A 21,994-nucleotide genomic window follows, 5' to 3' on the forward strand; every position below is an offset into this window, starting at 1 on the left:
GTGTCCTCCTGCCCTGTCCACCAGCTGCCTTGGACCATGGAGGAGAGCAGGCAGGCAGCCCGGAGAGGAGTAATTGAAAGGAGCAGATGAGAGGGGGGAATGCATCCACCCCCACCTTCCCTACCCCACAGGGGCTATGGAGAAGGGAAAACTAATCAAATTACAGCCGACGGCCTCCCGACCCGTGTGAGCACAGGAGCCGCCTGGGCCAGGGGCAGGCAGGCAGGGTGGGGTGGGGGCGAAAGGAGAGGGAAGGGGAATCACTTGTAATCCACTGTAAACGTCTTGATGTGCAGCAACAGCTTAGAGGGGGGCTCAGGTTTCGGTGGCGTTGGCTATATTTATCTCTGGGTCCATGCCAGCAGGGAGGGTTTAAATGGCACCCAGCAGTTGGCGTGAGGGGCTACAGGAGCTTGGGGGCCAGTGGCAGGAACAAGTCTTTTCCGACCCGATGGAGCTGTATGAGACATCCCCCTATTTCTACCAGGATCCCCACTTCTATGATGGGGAAAACTACCTGCCTGTCCACCTCCAGGGTTTCGAGCCCCCAGGCTATGAGCGGACTGAGCTCAGCTTGAGCCCCGAAGCCCGAGGGCCCCTGGAAGAAAAGGGACTGGGGACCCCTGAGCACTGTCCAGGCCAGTGCCTACCGTGGGCATGTAAGGTGTGTAAGAGAAAATCGGTATCTGTGGACCGGCGGAGGGCAGCCACACTGAGAGAGAAGCGCAGGCTCAAGAAAGTGAATGAGGCCTTCGAGGCCCTGAAGAGGAGCACCCTGCTCAACCCCAACCAGCGGCTGCCTAAGGTGGAGATCCTGCGCAGTGCCATTCAGTACATTGAGCGCCTACAGGCCTTGCTCAGTTCCCTCAACCAGGAGGAGCGAGATCTCCGCTACCGAGGCGGGGGCGGGCCCCAGCCTGTGGTAAGTGGCTGGCGCACCAGTCCCAGGGATAGGGCCAGAGGGAGGTGCCTGGTCAGCTTGGGCTGGAACAGGTGCAAAGCCAGGGCCCTAGGGAATCCCAGGACCCCTTTCGTTGTCGGCTAGGCTTTCCCGAGACCTTCTGTGCTCATACTGCTTCCAGACCAGACAAAGGCAGTGGATAGTAAATACAGATGGGGGAGTGGGGGAGTGGGGGGGTGGACCAGCACAAGAGAACAGAAAGGGGCCAGAAACAAGTCTGCCCTAAGGGCTTAGGAGAGCCCAGGTGAAGGCGAGGGCCGATTCCCATGCTCGAGGCAGCATCTAAAAGGCCAGACCAAGTGGCTAAAGAAACCTGCTTTGTCCTACTCAGAGGTCATCATAATGAAGCATTGTGGCTTATGGCCCTTTTCCCCAAAGTGAAGGCAAAATTCCCATCCTAGAAACCACGAAAGACCTAGAAAGTAGGCTATCTGTAGAGAACATTCTAGGGTGGTAACCTACCCAGGAACCCAAGCAGAGAGCTGTACCTGAGGACGATTGTAGAATTGACCTTGGATCGTGGCCTTGCAGGTACACAGTGAATGCAACTCCCACAGCGCCTCCTGCAGTCCAGAGTGGGGCAGTGCACTGGAGTTCGGTCCCAACCCAGGAGGTAAGTGAATCCTGACCCTGGTAACCACAGCTCAAATCGCTTAGACCCTAACTAGGCTGGGCTAGTCCCTTACCTTATTCCATGTTCCAGTCACCTTCCTGTGGCTTCCTCGGGAAACTGCTGACCTGAGGGCCCCAAACGGTGGGCTGGAAGCCCTGTACCTCCCTGTAGCCTTGATCAGTAAGGAGTACTCACAGCCTCCAACAGCATTCAGGCTGGTGTCTGGTGGTTGACCTCAGAGAGAAGAGCCTGTCCCTGCCCCAGGGGTCCCTGGGAACTGCTGAGTCAGTGCTGCAAAACTGGGCCCGGTTCCCTAGGATACGCTATCCTGGCTTCTTCACCTTGGGATAGCCACTTCCAAAACCTAACTGCATCAGGGGATTTCAGAGAGGAAGCGCACACACACACATACACACACACACACACACACACACACACACACACAGCATGGGGTGTGCTGGAATGCTAGTGGCTGGGGGAACTCCTGACACTCGCTCTCCTGTCTGTCTGGGAAAGCCTGTGCCATCACAAGGGTCCCATGCCCCTTGCCCAGAAGACACTCCCGTCTTCTCCTTTCAGATCATCTGCTTGCAGCCGACCCTGCAGATGCCCACAACCTGCACTCCCTCACCTCCATCGTGGACAGCATCACAGTGGAGGATATGTCTGTTGCCTTCCCAGATGAAACCATGCCCAACTGAGTTTGTCTGCCAGGCTGGGTGTCCACGTTTGAGCCCCCAGGATGGTGTCAACGGCCACCACTTCTGCTGCAGGGGCCTTTCAAGCGAGGCTGTCCTGGTGCCAAGAAAACAGCCCCAGGTTGCCACAGGCCAGACTACCCACTCCCCATTCGTAAAAGGCTAACCCCCAGCCCAGCAAGGGAATGGATGCCCTTTTAGCTGACTCCTTAGAGCACAGTGTATCCCCTTCCAAGGAAAGAAAGATGGAGTCCAGAGAACCCCCTTGTGGATGTTCCCCAATGGGGCAAATTCAGGAGCTTTTAAAAAAAATCATAATATGCTTCTAAATTCCACCCCCCAAATGAGAGCCGGAGACAGCGCCCCAATCTGGACAAGCATGCACACCTGTTCCAATCTCTCCCTGATGCCAGGGGCTGGGCTGGGCCTGCCCTGAGTTGAGAGAGAAGGGAGAGGAACTACCCTGTTCCAAAGTCCCTGGGGGCCAAGCTTTTGCAGTGGATATTGGGAACCTTCCAGTGGTTTGTGTATTGTTTTGTTTGTTTTGTGTGTTGTTTGTAAAGCTGCCATCTGACCAAGGTCTCCTGTGCTAATATTGCCAGGGACAGGCAGGGAAGGGGGTGGGGGCTCTTGGGGCGACTTCTTTTGTTAAACTAAGCATTGTGTGTGGTTTTGCCAATTTTTTTTGTAATCCTTTTGCTAACTTATTTGGATTTCTTTTTTAAAAAATGAATAAAGACTGGTTGCTAGAAAAGTGTCTGCAATGATGTATCAGGAGGGGAAACACTGACAACACTGAGGGGTTCATATGCACAAGGCATGGAGGGGGGACCACTCGGGATGGGTTTCTGTGAATGGAGCTGTGGTCCTGAACTGGTCACCAGACACAAGAGCCAGGCGCTGCACCGCTGGGGAAGAGACCAGATTCCTCAGAAATCCTGGGCACACCAAGGCAGAAGTACAAAGCACTCTATTGTACTTTACGACAGACATCATTCACAGTCTGCTGTGTTCCAACTTACAGCCCAAGAGGTCCACTGAGCATGCTCACAGCTTGTGCTCAGCCCACAAGTAGGGTTAGGGGTGCAGAGCTGGGTTTGTGGGACTTTCCTCCCTCAGCCCTGTCTCTCCCCTGGATCCACATAACCTTGAGCTCTACAGAGAAACAGGAGGTGGCTACACAGAGCAAATGGAGCCAGACACTGTCATGTCTTCATAGGACAAAGAGCATGTCCCCTTACTGCCCTCTGCCCTTCCCTCCAAGCACAGGGATACTCCTGTCCCCACCTACAGCTCAAAGACAGGCGATTGTGCTGAGAAATGAGAGACAGAGAACAAACAGGCGAAGCTATGATTCTAATCATTCAGAAGGCTACTTTTTCAAAGACTGCCTTCCCAAGGGGAGACGGTTGGGTGGAAAAGTGAGAGCGAAGATCATAGCTGGAGACAGTGTACGGATTAACAGAGGTCAGGCCAGGCAGTGGTGGCGCACGCCTTTAATCTCAGCACTGAGAAGGTAGAGGCAGGCGAATCTCTGTGAGTTCGAGGCCAACCTGGTCTACAAGAGCTAGTTCCAGGACAGGCTTCAAAGCTACAGAGAAACCCTGTCTCGAGGGGTGGGGTGGGGGGACAGAGGAGGTCAAAGGAACTAGAACGGGAAAGGACCAAGAACACTGACTTCAAATTTACTAATTCCAGTTGTGTCGTGCCATTTGATTGGTTGACTGCAGATTGTTTCCTAACCATTTTGGACAGAGGATTCGGTACATGGTACATCCCGGGCCCTCTACAGTTCTCTGGGACCCTTTGGCAACTGACATCAGCCAGTTTAAGAAAGCAGGCGATAACAGTCATTCTACAGTTGCTCGAGCTCAGATGGACCCCTCCCCAACTGCCTTCCCAACCTTGCCTGGACAGTATGAGGGAGACTCGGCAGAGCTTTGGGGAACTGAAGAGGGTGAGAAGGTAGAGAAGGTGGGTCCCATCAAAGTCTGTCTGCCTCAAATAAGCAATCATCCATCCTGGTTTATGGAATTTTCTTCTTTTTGAGTTTGTGTCACTGAATTACAGTTTCACAGAGAGCCTGAAGAGGAATGTCTAAGTCTAGTCTTGATCTACTGTCCTTGGGATGAAATATGTGCCCATATTGCCACCCCTACCTCTAGTCTAGTGTGCTCTCTTATAACCACAACACTCGACTGCGCAACCAAAAAGGGCTCTCCTGAGATTTATGTCCTCTGTCCCAGTGCCTCCCGGTGTTCTTAGGTGGGCACTGCCCCACTGTCTTCAGCTGTGATGCATCTATCTCTAGTCCTCCCAGGCCCCTACAAGGGTCTAGTGCTAGCCAAGAGCAAGGTCATCAATGAATACCATGGAGTTCTCAGCTCCTGCGGTTGCTGGATATGGTGTTAAAGCCCATTCTTTTTAGTTACGCCAACTGGAAACTGAGATGTATATTCACACTTGAAAGAATAACCAGGTCGTTAGAATCAGCAGAGCCCTGCACAGGCAGGTGTAACCATAGCTTGCAAGGCCTCAACTCACCACATGCCAGCACAGCCAGATGTGAATGACTAACCCTGCCATACAGGAGCCCAGAATATTTTCACAAAATAGATGTTATTAAGCGTAAGGGTTTCCTTAAATTAACAAATTCTCAACCTTCACAATAGAATTACAGATAACGCTCATGTTAATGAATAATGAGCTAAAGTTCTTTAGGGAAATTAAGTTAAATTCCCTCAATCAGGGGAAGTAACTACGATAAATCAAACTGGGTTAATCAAATGTTGCCTAATAATGGACTTTAAGGAATACACAGAATGAAGAGGCAAGAATTACTTGAAACTGGCATGCCAGTGTGGATGCAGGCGCTTCCTGGTGTTTGGCTAATTATTATAAATTATAGGATGCTTGCAGCGCCATCTGTGCCCTCCAGCAAACATTCTCAGGTGTCTAACTTCCCGGAAAACCTTTCCACTGGTGGCTGTAGGTGTACTAGGTGGTTGGGGGCAACTGGCGTGGAAGAACAATGGTAGGAGAGAGGGTCCCCTCAACTCAGGTGTCTGTTCCACGGATGAAAAGCCACCCTACTATCCCCTAGCATGTCATGCCCCATGCTCTTTAGTTTCCTGGTTTTGAAGGCTCAAGCTGGAGCACAGATGCCTAGGGAAGCCAGAGCGCCACATGAGATTGGCCAAGGAGCCCAGTTCAGGCCTGAGAGGAACATATATCACCATCCTTTGTTGACCTCCTCTCTGCACTCCCTTAGCTATGGGTGAACACCCAGACCCAGACTTCTGATCTCTCACTCTGTTTAGAACATTTCCAGCGACAGCAAAGGAAAACCTTCTGAGGACCCTTCCCTAAAAAGATTCTTCCCTGTTTTCTCCAAATGTTAAAGAAACATGATGAAAAAAAAGCTGGGCGGTGGTGCACACCTTTAATCCCAGGCAGATCTCTGTGAGTTTGAGGCCAGCTGCTCCATAAAGAAAGTTCCAGGACAGTCAAGGCTACACAGAAGAAAGGAAGGAGGGAAGGAAGGAAGGAAGGAAGGAAGGAAGGAAGGAAGGAAGGAAGGGCAAAACATTTTGACACTAGCTAGGATCTTATCTGGAGTCCAGCATCCCTGAACCATTTCCATACAGGACTGTTCTTCCTGTATCCCCAATCCAGCGGCTGACAACCCTGAGAAGTCATGGCTTTCTGGAACCTTCAGACCTCTTTCCTGTAGCCAGCTACTGTAGCTCAGCTCCTCAGTTCCACCTTTGACCATGGCGGGCGGGGCACTGAGAGGCTTGCCTGGGTTCTGCCTAGGTTAGATCTGGCTCTCTTCCTGTCACCTGTGCCCACGGACGCTCACTCTTGCCTCAGTGTTTGGGGCCCCGATGGCTGTGGAAGGGACACAAGAACGCAGTGTGCATCAGGCCACATGGTTAACCACGTAAGTGAGTGGACTGTGGCCCCAGGATGATTCATGGGTACCAAGGGCCACTTGAGTAGTTACAGACAGACGTATGAGGGAAAGAGAATCAGGATAGCTGGAGAAATCACGACGCTCTCTCAGAAGAAGCAGTTAAGGTATCAAGCACTCCGGGCACAAGATTAGGAATCCACCACACAGATTACAGTGAAGGACAAGGCACTGGACTCAGACCTAGGCTTGAGACCCATGTCTTTCACAAGGTGTGTGATCTTTTTTTTTTTTTCGAGACAGGGTTTCTCCGTAGCTTTTGGTTCCTGTCCTGGAACTAGCTCTTGTAGACCAGGCTGGCCTCGAACTCACAGAGATCCGCCTGCCTCTGCCTCCCGAGTGCTGGGATTAAAGGCGTGCGCCACCACCGCCCGGCAAGGTGTGTGATCTTAACCTGACAGTTTCCTGTTCTATAAAATCGCAATCGCAATGACGCCACACTGCTGGCTTCTGAGGACTGGATTAATTAATTAACTAATTTGATTACTACAAGTTAATCTGTTTACTACAAGTTATAATTTGGATGGTTTTTATTTTATTTTTTGGTTTTTTGAGACAGGGTTTCTCTGTAGCTTTGGAGCCTGTCCTAGAGCTAGCTCTTGTAGACCAGGCTGGCCTCGAACTTACAGAGATCTGCCTACCTCTGCCTCCCAAATGCTGGGATTAAAAGCATGCGCCACCACCGCCCAGCCAATTTAGATGTTTGAACTTCTTCAAAATTCACATTCAACCCATGTTCAGAGCTAGCTAAATGGCTCAGCAGTTAAGAGGGCTTGCCGCTCTGCATCATATAGCTCACAAACGCTGTACCTCCAGCTCTAAGGGACCCACGTGTCTTCTGGCCTCCACTGGCACCCACACACACGTGCACATTCACACTGAGATTGAGAAAAATTTAATCTTTAAAATACCTAATCCCTAATGTAATGGCATTATGAGATAGGCCTTCTGAAGGTGGTTAGGATATGAGGGCTGTGTCCTCATGAATGGGGTTTAGTGCCCTTATAAGAGGCACCTGCTTGGCCCTTGTTACCCTTCAACCTTTCTAGTGTATGAGAATACCTTGACAAAGTACCATTTCTGAAGACTAAGCCCTCACTGGAGATTAAATCTGCTGGTAGCTTGCTCTTGGACTTCTCAAACACATTTCTGTTGATTAAAAATGACCTGTGTAAGGTTGTTTTGTAATAGCAGCTAGACCAGGCAAGAGTCTGGCACCCAGCAGTGCTTAGGGATTTGTTGGCTTTTGTTAATATTAATCCTTTCAACGATTCTTCAAGATGAGGTCCATCAATGTAGAGATCAAAGAGACTGACCTAAGGAATGCCCTCACAGCCCAGGGCAGTAGACAGACAAGGAGACAACACAGACACCTGTTCAACATTTATAGCATGTTCACGAAACTGAAGGATGCTGGTTACCTAACTCTACTGCAGTGTCAGCCATTGCGTCCCATGAGAGACTTAGAAAGGAAATGAGTTGAAGGGTCAAAACTACCAAGGCAAAGAAAAGAGCCACTGAGCTGTCTTCTGTAAGAGGCACTGGTGGACAGAACATTTCTGATTAGGCAGATTCAAGCTAGTGGGAAGAGGAGAGGGCCAGGGATCCAAGTCATGAACTGCTTCTTAAGGTCATAGAGAAGCTGGGCCCTGAACTGAAGCAGTGGAGACTGTGGTGGTTTAAATTAGAATAGTCCCAGCACAGCTGTGGTGGTGTTAGAAGAGGTAGCGCAGGCAGCACACACCTTTATTCCCAGACAGAGGCAGGCAGAGTTCTGTGAGTTTGAAATCAGCCTGCTCTAGAAAGTTCCAGGACATCCAGAGCTGCTACGCAGAGAAACCCTGCTTCAAAAAACAAAAAACAAACAAATAAACGAATCACTCCCATAGGCTCACATGAATGTTTGGTCCCCAGTTGGCGGAACTGTTTGGGAAGGATCAGGAGCATGGCCTTGTTGGAGAAGGTGAGTCACTGGGCACGGGCGTTTAAGTTTTAAAAGCTCATGCCATCCCCGTTAGCTCTCTCTCTGCCTTTTGGTTGTTGTCTCAGTATGTAAGCTCTCAGCTACTTCTCCAGTGCCATGTCTATCTGCCCGCTTGCCTACCACCCTGCTGCCATCCTCCCTGCCATGATGGACATGGACTCTAACTCTCTGGAACTGTAAGTGAGCACCCAAGTAAATGATTTTCTTCATAAATTACCCTGGTCATGGTATCTTATCACAGCAACCAAAAGGTAACTAAGACAGCTCCTGGGATGCAGAGATGCCCAGAGGAGGCTGGGCAGCAGCAGTGACTCCGGGCTCAGTGTGAAAGGATCCAGGTAGAGTAGACCTGGAAGAATAAAGGTGAAACGGGAACCCGGCCAAGTCTGAGAGCAGGCTTCTCATCCCTTCACCTTGCTCTAAACGCTTGGTACAAGCCACCCGAACGCTACCTTTCCCATCATCCTGTGTGTGCATAATAAACAGAAATGTGTTGTCCGTATGCTTCAAAACTCTGATACCTCCTTCCCAGAGCACAGCAACCTGGAGGTCTGTGAAGGAATCTGGACACATCGGGTGAGCTGAGTGTTCAATAAAGAAACGGAGGCCATTTGTACATTGTCTTAAAACCAGGTTGTTTATTGGTACATAAACACCCACTCACACCCACACACACCCACACACACCCACACACACTCGCACACCCACTCCTGAAGCACTGAGCCAATACAGTACTGAGAAGAGACCCGGTGAGACACAGGAGGCTGGCAAGGGGGGCTTGGGCCACTGGTTACTCTCCAGAAAAAAAAAATATATGCATATATACTTTAACTGTGAGGCAAAGGGTACACCATGACAGCAGCCTTCCATCACTGCATGCAGAGTCCCCGTCCATCCTCCCTGCTGACCCTGAAAACACCTGGATCCCCAGTCGCTACCTATGACATCGAAAACCATGACAGGGTTACATGGTAGAGGAGGGGCAGGGCTGACTCTCTCACACAGCTAGCCCATAGAGAGTCCCCAGAAGGAGTTAGATGGGGTTGTCAAGCTCAACTCCTTCCATCTCAGGATGCTGGTACTTCTGTGTAACTCCAGCGATCAGGATCGGGCTTTCTCACACTCTAACTAATTCATATTCCACTCAATTGTTTCTCAACTTCATCCCCAGCAGCCAGACTGGTAGGGATGCGGAAACAATGGGATCAAGGACAGGTAGCTTCCTGCCCAGCCCAGGGGAGCCCATTCAGTCACCCCATTAGCCAAGCTTTCCCCTACTGGGCAGCAGGGAGTTCTGGCTCATTTCTCCACCTGCCAGCCTAGCCCCTGCTCAGAATCCCAGTGAATGAGATGGTAAGCCAGTTACTCCACTTGCCTACAGGAGGGCAGGAGGGTACTGTCCTGCCTGCCTCCAACAAACACAACCCAGGCACGTCTTTTCCTCTCCCGTTAAGTATCAGCTTCTATCGACCCACCCTGATATGAGGTCCTGAGATTTCCTAAGGCTAAGGAATGGGTCTGGAAGAGGAGGTGAATGGCATTCCTCACAATCCGTCCTGCCCCACCATGCTGCCAGAAAAAGCAATTCAAATAGTGGGGAGAGAGGAGATCAACAATTTCTGGAGTAGATAGCTGACCCCCAAAGAACACTAATGGAGGGCTGGACGGCATGAGGACACAGAAGGAAGACTGCCTCAATCCACATTAGATATCCTGGACCTGGGACATGGTGCCCTTTCAGGGCAGACATAACAGCTCACGATCTGACCCACTCAGCCCCGTAGCAGACTCCACTGTGGCTGGGGCTGAACCATTCCCACTGCCCTTTGGGCTTAGGTAGTAAGGCCATCTGTTTTCCTTCTAGTTTCCCTGACTTTACCTTCCACTGGGCAAGGAGTTGAAGATTTTTCCCTTGCCTTCGCCCTTAGTCCAAAGCTCTGGGGTCCATTTCTCCCACATATTTGGGATTCTGCATCAGCTGGGACTCAGAGTTTCCACCTTAGCCTTCCTCAGTTTCCTTCCTGGCATATCCTGGAGGGACTCGGGTACTCACCCCTCATTGCCCCCAAGCACAACCAGGAGGCAGGAGCTACAGACACTGTGGACCGGTTTGGGGAACGGGCAGGGGTGATACTGTGAAAGGGGGTACAAAACCACTCCGACCATTTGGCACAGCCAGAGTGGGGGGGGGGGGGGGACCAGAAGGCCAATTAGTCCAAGCAGGACAGAGTCCGAAATGGCCTTTTATTGGATGGGCCATCTCAGTCCTTGGCTTGGGATCATGAGCCTGATGAACCCAGAGTCCACACCAAACTAGGTCCAGAAGAGGAAAGGTGGTGACACTCACTCAGTGTTACTCTTTTCTCCCTCCCACAGAATCCCAAGCACCATTAACCTGGGTGCTGCCACACACAGGAAACCTTGGCCACATCCACCAGAGACTTACAAAAGGGGCACGAAGTAGGACTCGGATAGTGGGATGCCAAGGGAGTAGATGAGCATATTCTGAGATCCCGGGCAACTGGAAAGTCACAGAGGAGAGCCTGGGAGCCAAGGGAGAAAGGGAGCGAGCAGGAGGGGTCAGAGCTGGCTGAGCCTGTGAAACCAGGGCACCCACCCTGGGGGCCGTGGCTAGTCCCGGAAGGCGGAGAGCATGTGTCCGTAGAGATAGTGGGAGTGAGCTAAGAGAGAAGAGAGAGAGAAGCTCTGTAAGTGGAGGTGGTCCCCGGAAGGGCAGCAGGTAGGTGCAACATGCGGCCAAGCGCAAAGCAAAGCGGGAAGGGCAAGCCGGATGGTGCTGCAGCGAGGGTGCGGCGGCAGGGCGGGCCAGGGCGGAGGCAAAGCGGGCGAGCGCAGCCACGGCCAGGCCCACTTACCCCGAGCCGGGGGCACACCCCCGTCAGACCCGGGGCGGGAGGGTGGGGGGTCAGCAGGAGTAGGTCCGGACCGTGGAGGGCTCCAGTCTCTGCGCCCCCGCCGTCCCGGCTGGCAGGAGTCGGCAGCGGCGGGAGAACACACAGAGCGCGGGTTAGTGCGCGCCCCACCGCAGCGTTAGTGCAGCGCAGCCTCGGCCTCGCCCCTCTCCAGCCCGCTTGGCCCCAGGCTGCGGGAGGGAGCTCGCGGCCAGTCCCCGCACTCACCTTCCGGCATGATCTTCTTGGGCGGAGGGGGTGGGGGCTGCAGCGGACCCAGCGTGGATACACGGAAGCCCACTGGGAGGGTCTCTGCAGAGGTGCCCAGCATGCCACCACTGTGGTGATCCCGTGGCCGGAAGCGTTTCCTCCAGGAGGGTGCTCGACGGAACACCTTCTCTTCCCCCTGCACCAAGGGACATATTGGAGTTGCCACCTCAACCTTCCCAACTGAGCTGGGAGAGCCCACTGCTTTTTCAAAGTATTTCTCTCGTCCTAGGCTCCCTGCGGGAGGTCACTCACTGGTCAGCCCCAGTCCTGCTATCCTGTCCTGGGGCCTCAATAAAGATACTACCCAGGTTGCTAGGAACACACTGCCAGAGATCATGAGTTCTAGGTTGCCGTTCTTGGTTCAGTTGCGTGACTAGCAACAGGACTCTCCCGGCTTCAGTTTTCTTATCTGTCAAATGGAAAGTCCAACATCTGCCTCACCTATTTATGTCTCAGGCTACCTTCTCCAGTGGAACCAGAACACACAGACAGTGATGGGGCCAGACAGATGAGCCTCCGGAATCAGGCTACTCCAAAGGACACAGGCCACCCACCCTACCCTTTGGAGCCCTGGCTCACTGCCTTGTGGCCAAACCTCCTCGTCCACCTTTGTGTTTTCAGAACTGTGCAGACCCTCCAGTATGGGCAGAGTGAGCAGGAACAGGGCCACTGACACCTGGTTTTGCCTCAACGATCCCTCCCACTGGGGTTTGTAATCTGTGCTCTTGGAATGATACATGCTTTAATCACCTCTGAACCTGCCCTAAGACCTGTCCCAGGAGCATCTACAAGAGTACTCCATTACTGTTTCTTCCCCTCATCCCCCCCTGCTCCCCCCAGTCCCTTCACCTTCTACTCCTTCCTTTTTCTTCTCCTTTCTCTATCATGTTCTATGCTCTGTGGAGCAATGAATGATTGTTGTTCCAAAGAATGCATTCCCTGATCCTGAGTGATGTCGTGGAATGCTGTCTGCCTCAGTAACTGTTCATGAATGGATAATTGGAGGCCCATTCCTTAATTTAGCAAGGTCTAAAGATGGAGAACCTAGAAATAACTGTGTGTGGGGTGTGTTCACACACGCCACGGGACATCTGTGGAAGTCTGAGGACAACACTGGGGAGCTGGTTGTCTCTTCCTACCTTTCTATAGGTTCCAGACACCAAGCTCAGGTCATCTGGCTTATAGGGCCAGAGTTTTCCTTCCTGTGCCGTCCCGTCAGTCCCGGGCTCTTTTTTAACTTGCTTAAGCACAGTCGGGTAAGGCAGACAGACTGGTACATTCAAGGAAGGTTGGTGACAGGGAAACAGGTTAAGAGGTGGAGCAGGGAGGGCTGGCAGGGCCCTCCAGTCTTCCCTGAACCCCAAGGGAAGGCCTGATGAAATGAAGGTCAAGGGCTACTTCTACAGACCAGAAGGGCTGCAGAGTGAAGCTACGGCAAGATCTGGGGTGTCAGCTTGGGTTTTTGTTTAGCAGTGTGCCAACAACCCTGAGGAGCAGAGAGCGGAGCTGTCACTCAGCACCGCAGCAGAGCATCTGTCCTCAGACACCACACAACTGGAGGGCAGGCTGCAATCCCGCCCAGCATGGAGAGACACAGAAACAGAAAAGTCACCCACAGAGACGGCCTCTGGGGAAGACCTTTGACCCTGCATGGCCAAGAAGGCTGAGTTTTGAGGTGGAAGATGCTAGAAGTATAACACGGGCTTTGGGTTTTATAGCACAAATGATTTTCAGAGACTTCCCCACAGCCTGCTGCACAACCAACCACATTCCTCCCCGCCCCTTGCCATTCCCCCCCCCCCCCCCCCCCCCGTCCCTTGCCATTCCCCATCCCTGCTGGCTCTCCTCCCTTAGGCTAGCCACCACTCATCAGCCCTAGGGTGGGAGATCTCATGACCCTCAATCCAATCAGCCTACAATGACCAAGGCCCTAAATTCATATCCAAGTACTCACGTCATCCAACTTCCTGTCTGTGCCCAAAGCCAACAGGTTATTGAACTCTCTCTCCATCACTTGACGGGCCTGAAACCCACAGGGTGAGAGGAAGGAAGAGAGGCTCTAGTTAATAACATTTATGGTATCTTTCTCTTTTAAATTTTTACATTAATTCAGTTTTTATTATTATGTGTCTGTGTGTGTGTGTGTATGTATGTGTGTATGTGTATGCACGCACACACATGTGGGCAATTGTGACTATGCACTGTGGAGGTTAGAAGAGAATGTGCAAGAATTGTTTCTCTCTTTTCACCATGCAGGTCCCAGGGATCAAACTCAGGTTATCAGACAAATTAGAGGCAAATGTCATTTTTAAAGCTGGGTTACAAGTTCGAGGCCAGCCTGGTCTACAAGAGCTAGTTCCAGGACAGGAACCAAAAGCTACGGAGAAACCCTGTCTCGAAAATAAAAATAAATAAATAAATAAATAAAGCTGGGTTACAGAGTACATGAGTAGACAGGCTTTATCTATTGGGGAAAAAAAACTATTTTCACTAATTAGACTCACAGAGTTATCAATAACAAAAAGAAAGAGGACAGGAAGATGTGAGGGAGAACGGAGGCACTAGTGGGAATTGGAGGGAGGTGATAGTAGACAAAGATGATCAAAACAAATTGTACAAATATACCTGATTTTCTATGCATAAATAAAAATTATTTTTAAGCCTCTATTTTGTCTCTAGTGGGAAAACATGGCTGAGCACCCATTGGTGAGGGCAGGAGGAACAACAGTAAGCACGCACACTTGGGTGAGCAAAACTGCCCGGGAATAAGTAAGTTCATCTGGCAGGGCACACATTGCAAACTCAGACTAAAAGAATCCTCAGTCGCAGATAGTGGGGGCCCTGAGACACTTTTCTGGACCTTCTCAGAATCAACTCAGTAAGGAAACTACCCGCGTGGGTGCAGAGGCGGCTCAGCAGTTAAGAGCACTTGCGGCTCTTGCAGAGGACCCAGATTCAGTTTCTAGCACCTGTATCAGGTGACTGACAACTGCCCATAACTACAGTTCCAGGGAACCAGAAGCCCTCTTCTGGCCTCTGCAACGCCTGCATGCATATGGTACACATAAACACACACACACAATAAGAAATAAATTAATCAAAAGAAAGAAACAGGGAGGTTTTCATAACTGTCTGTCACCAGACATTTTCAACCATGGTCCATAAAGGATTCCAAACTGTGTCACACAAATAGGTCAAGAAAATGCCAGGTGTTGGTAGTAGATGCCTTAAATCCCAGGAGGCAGAGGCAGGTGGATCTCTGCGTTCAAGGCCAGTCTGGTCAACAGAAGAAGGAGGAGGAGGAGGAAGAAGAGGAGGAGGAAGAAGAGGAAGAGGAGAAGGAGGAGGAGGAGAAGGAGGAGGAGGAGAGAAGGGGAAAGAGAAAGCCCATTTCTGGGGGGACTATGAAGCCCAGAAGCCCAGAGTTCTATCAGGATAGTGTTTGTCAGAGTGGAAGCGGCATGTCTTACAAGTGATCAGAGAGGAAAACGGTTGTAACGTTTCAGATCTTCTGGGAAGTGAGAGGTTAAAAGGATGTGCATCAGCTGCAGAGCCCCGAGCAGGCAGGAAACCTGCAAATGAACTTAGAGGTGGGCAAGTATAGAGAAATTGCATTTGGAGGAAATCCAAACTCTTACTAGAAGGGAAAGGTTCCATGCTATGTGTTTTGACTGGTCAGTGGGTGTCACAGCAGACGGTCTACAATCACATTGGCCCTGAATGCTGCCGTTGCCCCTAAGGCCAGCGCTGCCCAGAACCGAGAGACAACACAGCCCCACCCTCGGTCAAGCCAAAAAGTGTCTGTTCCCAGAATAGCCAGCACAGCTAGTGGCTGAATTTCAAAAGCAATCTGACAGCTGCGAACAGTTCAGACAAGGGCAGCTAAAATGATCAGGGGCAGCAGCTAGTCTACACGAGGGACAGCTAAAAGAATTAAGACCATTCTGTCTGGAAAAACAAAGGCTTGGGCCCAGAGGCAACATAATCAGAGTTTATGAAATTCACAGTTCTTACAAAAGGGGAGAACGGGTCACATACAAACATCCTCATCAAGCTAAACTGTAAGGAAGAGGTGGATCTTTCCCCAGGGGCAGCCTGGCAGAGGCAGATTCAGGACAACTAAAATCAGGAAGTACTTTACCCGAGTGTGAGTGCATCTAGACTCCATTACCCACAGGAAGTCAGAAGGGCCAAAAATATAAATAGGGTCAAGAGACTTAAGATATATTCCTAGATAATCATTGTAACAATAATTACGAAATGTAATTGAAGGAGATGTCTAATCTTTTGAGCTGCTGACAGGAAGACAAAGCCCTGGTATAGAGTGTCTCTGGGCTGTGCCCACTGGTATATTTAGTCTGTTAAAGCCTAGGAGCTCAGGAGCAGATCCCTAGGGTAGGTACAGGCTCTACGGTCCCTGCAAGGCCCAGCGCTTGTTCTTCCCTATGAAAAGTTGGGTCAGAGAAGCAACTTAAGGAAAAGGAAAGCACCAGGCCTCAGCTTGGGAAGAGCTGGAGTGACCCCAGCTGTGCGGCCGCAAGAAATGTAACTGAATGTGAAAGACACACATTCCCCAGGGGCTTTGGCGATGCACAGGGACCACTCACCCTGTTGGGACAGACAGGATGCACGCGTGCGCATGCACACACACACACACACACACTCACACATGTGTACACATGCACACACGTGCGCGCGCACACACACACAGTAGGGGGAGGTGGGTACTGGCGGACTGGAGGCCTACCTGGGTGTTCTGTGTGGGGATTTGCAGAACCAAGGCCAGGGTGTTGTGATCGAAGTTCTCATCCAGGGCCAGCAGAGCACCGTGCACACCACTCTCATGCAGATTTCCTGCATAGTCCCTCAGCCCGATAGACTGGACCCAGTGAACAACCTGGTCATTGGTCCAGACCAGCACATCTGGAGGGCAGAGAAAGAAACGGACAAAAAAGAAACATGGCAGGCCCAGGCTCTTCCAGGCACAGAAGGCATTTCCAACCCGCAGAGCCCCGGCTACCCCTCTCTCTAGCTCCCACTCCATCCCGAGCTTCCTCCCTGGCATCTGGGTTCCCGCAGGGCCAGCTCCACCTCACTGCATCTCTGCCACTTCTTCCCCTGGGGTCCCAGCTTGGGTCGTCCTCCCACCCCAGGCCAAAGTGGCCTTATTCTTTCTACTTTCAGGGTCTTATCTAAAACCTGCCTCTTCCCCATCCAGCCCTCTCCTCCCCCACCACCAGGTCACCAACTTCGGTGAGCACATCAGTCTACAGCACCATACCAGAGGTCTCGTCAGTGTGGATGGTGGCCACTGTCTGAGGGAAGTGGAATCACATCTGAGTGGACATGGAATATTTCTGTTCCATCGGACAAGCTGGGGTTGTAGCCACCTCTCAGCTCTGAGTCTTTCCTGAGGCTCACTGGGCCCCAGGATGGGGGTCGAAGCAAGCTTCCTCAGACCCTTCCAGCTTACCCTTGATCTCATGCTGACTCTCCTCCCGCCTCTTCTCCAGCTCCTTCCGGTCATAATTCAGCCTCTTCAGACACATGATGCCATACTGAAGACTGGTTCTGTAGGCACACAGCAGCTGAGCCAGGGCTCTGGTGTAACCACATTCCTGGCTACACGGCCCCCATTCTGTACCAACCCACTGCACCCAGCACAAAACACACCCTGGTCCCTTCAGGCTCCTGCTGCCAGGGCTGCACCTGATTCAAGGCTACTTCCACCTCCAGCTGCTTACACCCCGTCCCCTTCAGGCAGGTAGGGCCTTGAAGGCTGATCTTGTCGGTCACCTTGGTTGGACTGCACCACCTAGCCTAGCAGATTAGGTGTCTTCAAGGGCATTTCCAGAGGTGATTAGGGAGGTGGTAAGACCCATCCTGAATATGGACAGCTCCATTTCACAGGCTGGGAACCAAATGGAATAAAAGGGGAGAAGGAGACAGCCTAAAGGCCGAGACATTCTCTCTGCTTCGCCCTTCACAATGGGCTCAAACCAGGAGCAAAACCAAATCCTTTCTCTCCCAGGGTGTGTCAGATATTCTGTTACAGCAAACAGAAACCAACAAAGGGCCTGCCTGGTTGAAGGGCTTTGGAGGAAATTAGCAAGCCCCTTCTTTGCAGCGTTGGGATGACAAAGACTAACAAGCACTCACAAAGTAAAAGGAAATCTAAGATACTCCTTAATATTGCTAGTTCCCTCAGGCCTTTCAGTGGCCTACAAGATGCCACAGGTGTTCCCTTACCTGTCCAGCCTGCTGTCTGTGCTGCAGCCACACAGACACAACGCTGCTCCTCGGATAGCAGGCATCCAAGGCCTGGGGGCCTCAGGGCCTTTGCACTGCTTGTCACCCAGAGCATCCAACCCCCACTTTTCTAAACAGTTCGCTCTTTCTTCACCTTTAAGTCTTTCTTCACACGTCTCCTGCTCAGCCCAACTCAGAAGCCACCTAAAGCAGACTTATACCATCACCACCTCCACCCCACACTAACGAGGTCCAATTATTCTCCTAGCTCCTTAACCATCTTGTCTCGCCAAGTCAAAATGTACACTTCGGAGGACAGGGGCCCATTTAACTTACTGGTCACAAATCTCTAGGGCATCATAGGTGCTCTAAAGTACTTAACGATGAAAATGACACAATTTACACAACTTATTAACTGTACCAAATAAATAAATATTGCAGGTCACAATAGCAGTGAGTGGACAATAACTCGGGCAGAGAACCTTGGGTTAGAAAGGACCCCACAGCCTTTAATCTGGGCTCCTCCGAATCTAGGACTCATCCACCCTACAGCACTTCCACAGTGGCTGAGCAACACCAGACACCCCCCCCCCCCAGTGATTCACACTGGGACAAATGTAAGGGTCCCAGCTTGACTGGACCACTACCTCATCCTTTCCCTTTCTGGGTTCTCCTCTACACAGAGCAACGGAACAGAAGGCCCATCCAGCTCCAGCGGCTTTGAGATTAAATTATACAGACTGCTCCCAAAGGCCTTCTGCCTGGAACACTCGTGCTCAGAGACACATTTCTAGGCCGCCTGTATTTAGGGTGCAAGCTGCTGTCTTAAGTTCTGGATGGCTATCAAGAGGCATCAGCTCACACAACCCGTGATGGGCTACGCCCCTGACATGAAGTCTCGCTGTAAACCTTTACACAGTTCCTATGGCTTTCAAGGCTGTCGGACAACACAGCAAAACCATAAAGTCCTTATAGTTAGGTCAAGACATGTCTGAATGCCAGCTCTGCCACATTCTCCCTGAGGACACCAGGTTGTTTGTACCTGGCCAAGGGAGCAGGTACAAACAACCTCTCCTTGATTTGCTGCCTGTTGGTAGAGTAAGATGTAAACATCCCTTTCTTGTCATAAAAATAGTGACTTACATGAACGTCCCCAAAAATGACTTGGTGGTACAAGTCTTTAATCCAAGCTATTCAGGAGGCTGAGGCAAGAGGACCCCAAATTCAAGAGTTATTACAGAGTAAGTTTAAGACCAGACAACTTAGTGAGAACCTGTCTCAAAATACAAAAAAAAGGACAGGGAGGCCAGGCACAGTGGGGCGTGCCTATAATCCCTACGCGTGGAAGTAAAGGCTGGAGGATCAGAAACTCAAGGTCATCCTCGCCTACACAGAAAGTTTAAGGCCATCCTGGGTTACATGGGTCCCTGTTTCAAAAGCAGGAAGGGGGGCTGGGGAAAGGAATAGCCAAGAACATGCTTTTGAGGCCAGACATGAGGGCTCATGCCTCTAATCCCAATATCTGGAGGATGAGGTGGGAGGGTTGTGAGTTTGAGGCCAGCATAAGCTGCAGAGTGAGAGCTTGTCCCCAAACTCCAAGAAGAAAGAAAGAAAGAAAGAAAGAAAGAAAGAAAGAAAAGAAAAGAAAGAAAGTGCTATTGGAATGTTGAGCAGAATAACCCAGAGCGAATGGCAGAGGCAAAGTGTGGTGACACCTCAGAAGCCTGAAGCACCCATGCTTCAGAGCTGCTCTATAGCCCCTGGCAGGCTGGCTTTCTCCCTGCTCCTCACAGTGGGGCTGCGTGCAGGAGGGCTCCGGCTCTCCTGCTAAGACAGGTGGGCCTTCTCCAGCAGTCCAGGCACACATCAGGCAGGCAGAGGAGCGGCACATCTCCCTGCCTATCAATCACATAGGAGAAGACAGGTGCAGCTGGGCCTGGCAGCCACCCAGGCAAAGACAAAAGACTCCCTTTCAGCTGGGCAGAGAAGACACAGCTTCCCTGCAGCGCTCACAAGTCGCTGTGGGGTCAGAAAGGCTAAGGGGTGCAGGACTGAACCTGAGTCCTCAGACTTAGTTCCGCCTGTGCTCTGTCTTCATCCCTAAGGTACTGCTCCTTCCTAGGCCTCGGTTTCCTCGTCCATGAGGAAGTTAACCAGATCCCGTCCAGTTTAAATCTCTACAGTGTGTCAACTGGAAGACATCCACAAAGTCCTGACAGAACTTGAAAAGCCACAAACACTGGGCGCCACCTGCCATCTTACTCTCTGCTTGAGGCAAAGCCCTAGTTTAAGTGGCTGTGCCCACCAGCCTCACTCTGCAGTGCTGGCAGGGAGGGATCAGGCTGCCATATTGCTTGTTCATGAGCTAGCTGGGAAGCAGGCTGGAGGGGCTGTCATGTCCAGGTGGCAGTGTGGCCACGGAGCTGCCCACCTTTCCAAAGAAACCAGAATTCCAGACATCTAGATAGAAATTACTGTTAAAACATTGGCAGCTGGAGAGATGGCTCAGTGGTTAAGAACACTGGCCGCTCTTCCAGAAGACCTTGGTTCAATTCCCAGCACCCACACGGTGACTCATGTCAGCTCCAGAGGATCTGATGTCCCCATCTGGCCTCCACAGGCAATAGGCACACATGTGGTTCACAGACATACATGCAGGTAGACCACTCATATACAAAAATAATAAAAATTAAAACAAAAACAAAATATTGCCAACTAAATTCATGATTTTTAAAAAACATGGAGGCTAAATAAAATGTATCTCTAAGCCAAATTCTGCTCACAGGCTGCCAGCTTAGGACCTCTGCCATGACAGGTTTGTACAGATCTTCTCAGTCTAAAGAAGACAAGGATTAGATGTCACTCTGCATAAAGGGACAAAGCTGAGGGACTCACATCGGCGACACAAAAGTGTCACAAGCCCATTGCCCCCATGACGGTGCGCGGTCCCTCATGTGTTTGCACACTTAGTCTCCAGATAGTAGTGCTGTTGGAAACGTCACGGGACTCTCAGGTGGTAAAGCCTCAGTAGGAGAAATAAGTCGTGGGGGTGCTTTTGAAGGCTTACAGTCTGGTCTCACTGTTCTTTCTCCACGTCCTGGGTGCAAATGTGATCTAATCAGCCAGCTTCCTGCTCCTGTGTTGTGCTTCCCCTGCCTACTGCCATGTCCTTCCTACCATAATGGTCTGGAACTACAGCCCGAAATAAATCCTTTCTCCACTAAATTGTTTAGTCAAGGTATTTTTATCACAGCGGCAGAAAAAAAAAACAATACAGATGCTCAATGCTGGTTATCAATGTAAGGGTATCTGCAATTGTCTAAAAAATGATCCCCAGGGCCCTGGGAGGAATTAATTGATTAGATTATCCTCTAGCCTGTCTTTGAGGGATTATCTTGATTGGGTTAATTGAGATATGAAGTTTTGCCTAAAAGTGGGCAGCACCTTTCCCTGGGCTGGGGTCCTAGACGATAAGTAAAGGAGAAAGCCAGTGAGCACCCTCTTCTTCCTGACTGCTGGAGAAGAGCGGCCAGCTGCAGTCTTCACTGCTCTGTCATGATGGACTGTACCCCACAACCGAGAGTCAAAATAAGCCCTCCCTTCTCTCGGTTGCTTTAGACAGGGTATCTTATAACCTAGAGACATACAGTTCCTCGGTGTCAGAGCCACTGTAAGGCTCCTTGGTGAACACAGAGAATTCAGCAAACCAAAACACAAGCAAGGAAATTCAGAGTCCAGAGGAAACTCTCAAAGAGGATGTTAATGAAAACAACTTGTGCTCTGGGGGTTTAAAAGGGACAGGATCAAATTCACAAACCGCAGAATGAGAGAAGAACATGGGAGAGTTCCATAACAAGGGAAACCTATTACTACCCAGAGTGGGCCCTGGAAAGAGACAAAGGGCCCCTCCATTTCTGAGGACAGAGCCCCAGGGCTTGGGAAGATGCCACACCAAGGAGGTAGCCCCAGCTCCAGCCTGGCTCACCGATGAAAACTGTCCACCATCTTGAGGTGGACCCGCAGGTCCTTCTTGGTGAGGTGATCCAGCATGCGTGCATCCACCAGGCACTCCATGAAGTAACTGCGGTACTGGGGGAGCCCCAGGCTGGGCAGCCATTCATTTCCAATCCACTCGTGATTCATGTCTCCATAGGCCAGGGTCTGGGGACATGAGAAGGAAGAGGACATGGGTGGGACGGTGCCGATAGGCCACAGCTGGCATATCTATTTGGGAGAATCCTAATCCCCCTCCACCCGTGAGGAAGGGCAGGCTGCTCACTAATACTTTAGCTTATTTGTGAGAAGCGATAGAAGTATTTCAGGATCTCAAAATG

General features: G+C 51.0%; 2 protein-coding genes across 5 annotated transcripts in view; one reads left to right on the top strand and one right to left on the bottom strand.

Moving 5' to 3' along the window:
• Window positions 1-451: 451 nt before the first annotated feature.
• Myog (myogenin) lies at window positions 452-2,275 on the top strand. Its single transcript, XM_041649268.1, has 3 exons — window positions 452-922; window positions 1,493-1,574; window positions 2,154-2,275. Exons 1-3 carry the CDS (start codon window positions 452-454, stop codon window positions 2,273-2,275), a joined length of 675 nt encoding a protein of 224 aa, XP_041505202.1.
• A 6,615-nt stretch (window positions 2,276-8,890) lies between these two features.
• Window positions 8,891-21,994, bottom strand: part of Ppfia4 (PTPRF interacting protein alpha 4) — a 47,312-nt gene continuing 34,208 nt past the window's right edge. For 3 of the 4 annotated variants that reach the window (XR_005974028.1, XR_005974026.1, XR_005974027.1), the window contains exons 24-30: window positions 21,646-21,821; window positions 16,885-16,982; window positions 16,159-16,334; window positions 13,366-13,434; window positions 11,370-11,547; window positions 11,106-11,214; window positions 8,891-10,910 (exon numbers count right to left, since the gene is read on the bottom strand). Coding sequence is in view for 1 of the 4 variants with exons in the window: in XM_041648091.1 (XP_041504025.1) it covers window positions 10,861-10,910; window positions 11,370-11,547; window positions 13,366-13,434; window positions 16,159-16,334; window positions 16,885-16,982; window positions 21,646-21,821 (747 nt within the window). In the remaining 3 variants the exon portion in view is untranslated. The remainder of the gene's footprint in view (window positions 10,911-11,105; window positions 11,215-11,369; window positions 11,548-13,365; window positions 13,435-16,158; window positions 16,335-16,884; window positions 16,983-21,645; window positions 21,822-21,994) is intronic. The other variant, XM_041648091.1, reaches the window with a different exon arrangement.

Source organism: Microtus oregoni, unplaced genomic scaffold, assembly GCF_018167655.1.
Source record: "Microtus oregoni isolate MIOR12 unplaced genomic scaffold, Mior012 000003F_ref0000135, whole genome shotgun sequence".
Taxonomy (NCBI): domain Eukaryota; kingdom Metazoa; phylum Chordata; class Mammalia; order Rodentia; family Cricetidae; genus Microtus; species Microtus oregoni.

Bases quoted from the DNA above. Each gene is read 5' to 3' on its own strand.
- Myog (XM_041649268.1), top strand. From the start codon at position 452: ATGGAGCTGTATGAGACATCCCCCTATTTCTACCAGGATCCCCACTTC. The intron at 923-1,492 runs GTAAGTGGCTGG...GTGGCCTTGCAG, and splicing joins GGGGCGGGCCCCAGCCTGTG to GTACACAGTGAATGCAACTC. The intron at 1,575-2,153 runs GTAAGTGAATCC...TTCTCCTTTCAG, and splicing joins GTTCGGTCCCAACCCAGGAG to ATCATCTGCTTGCAGCCGAC.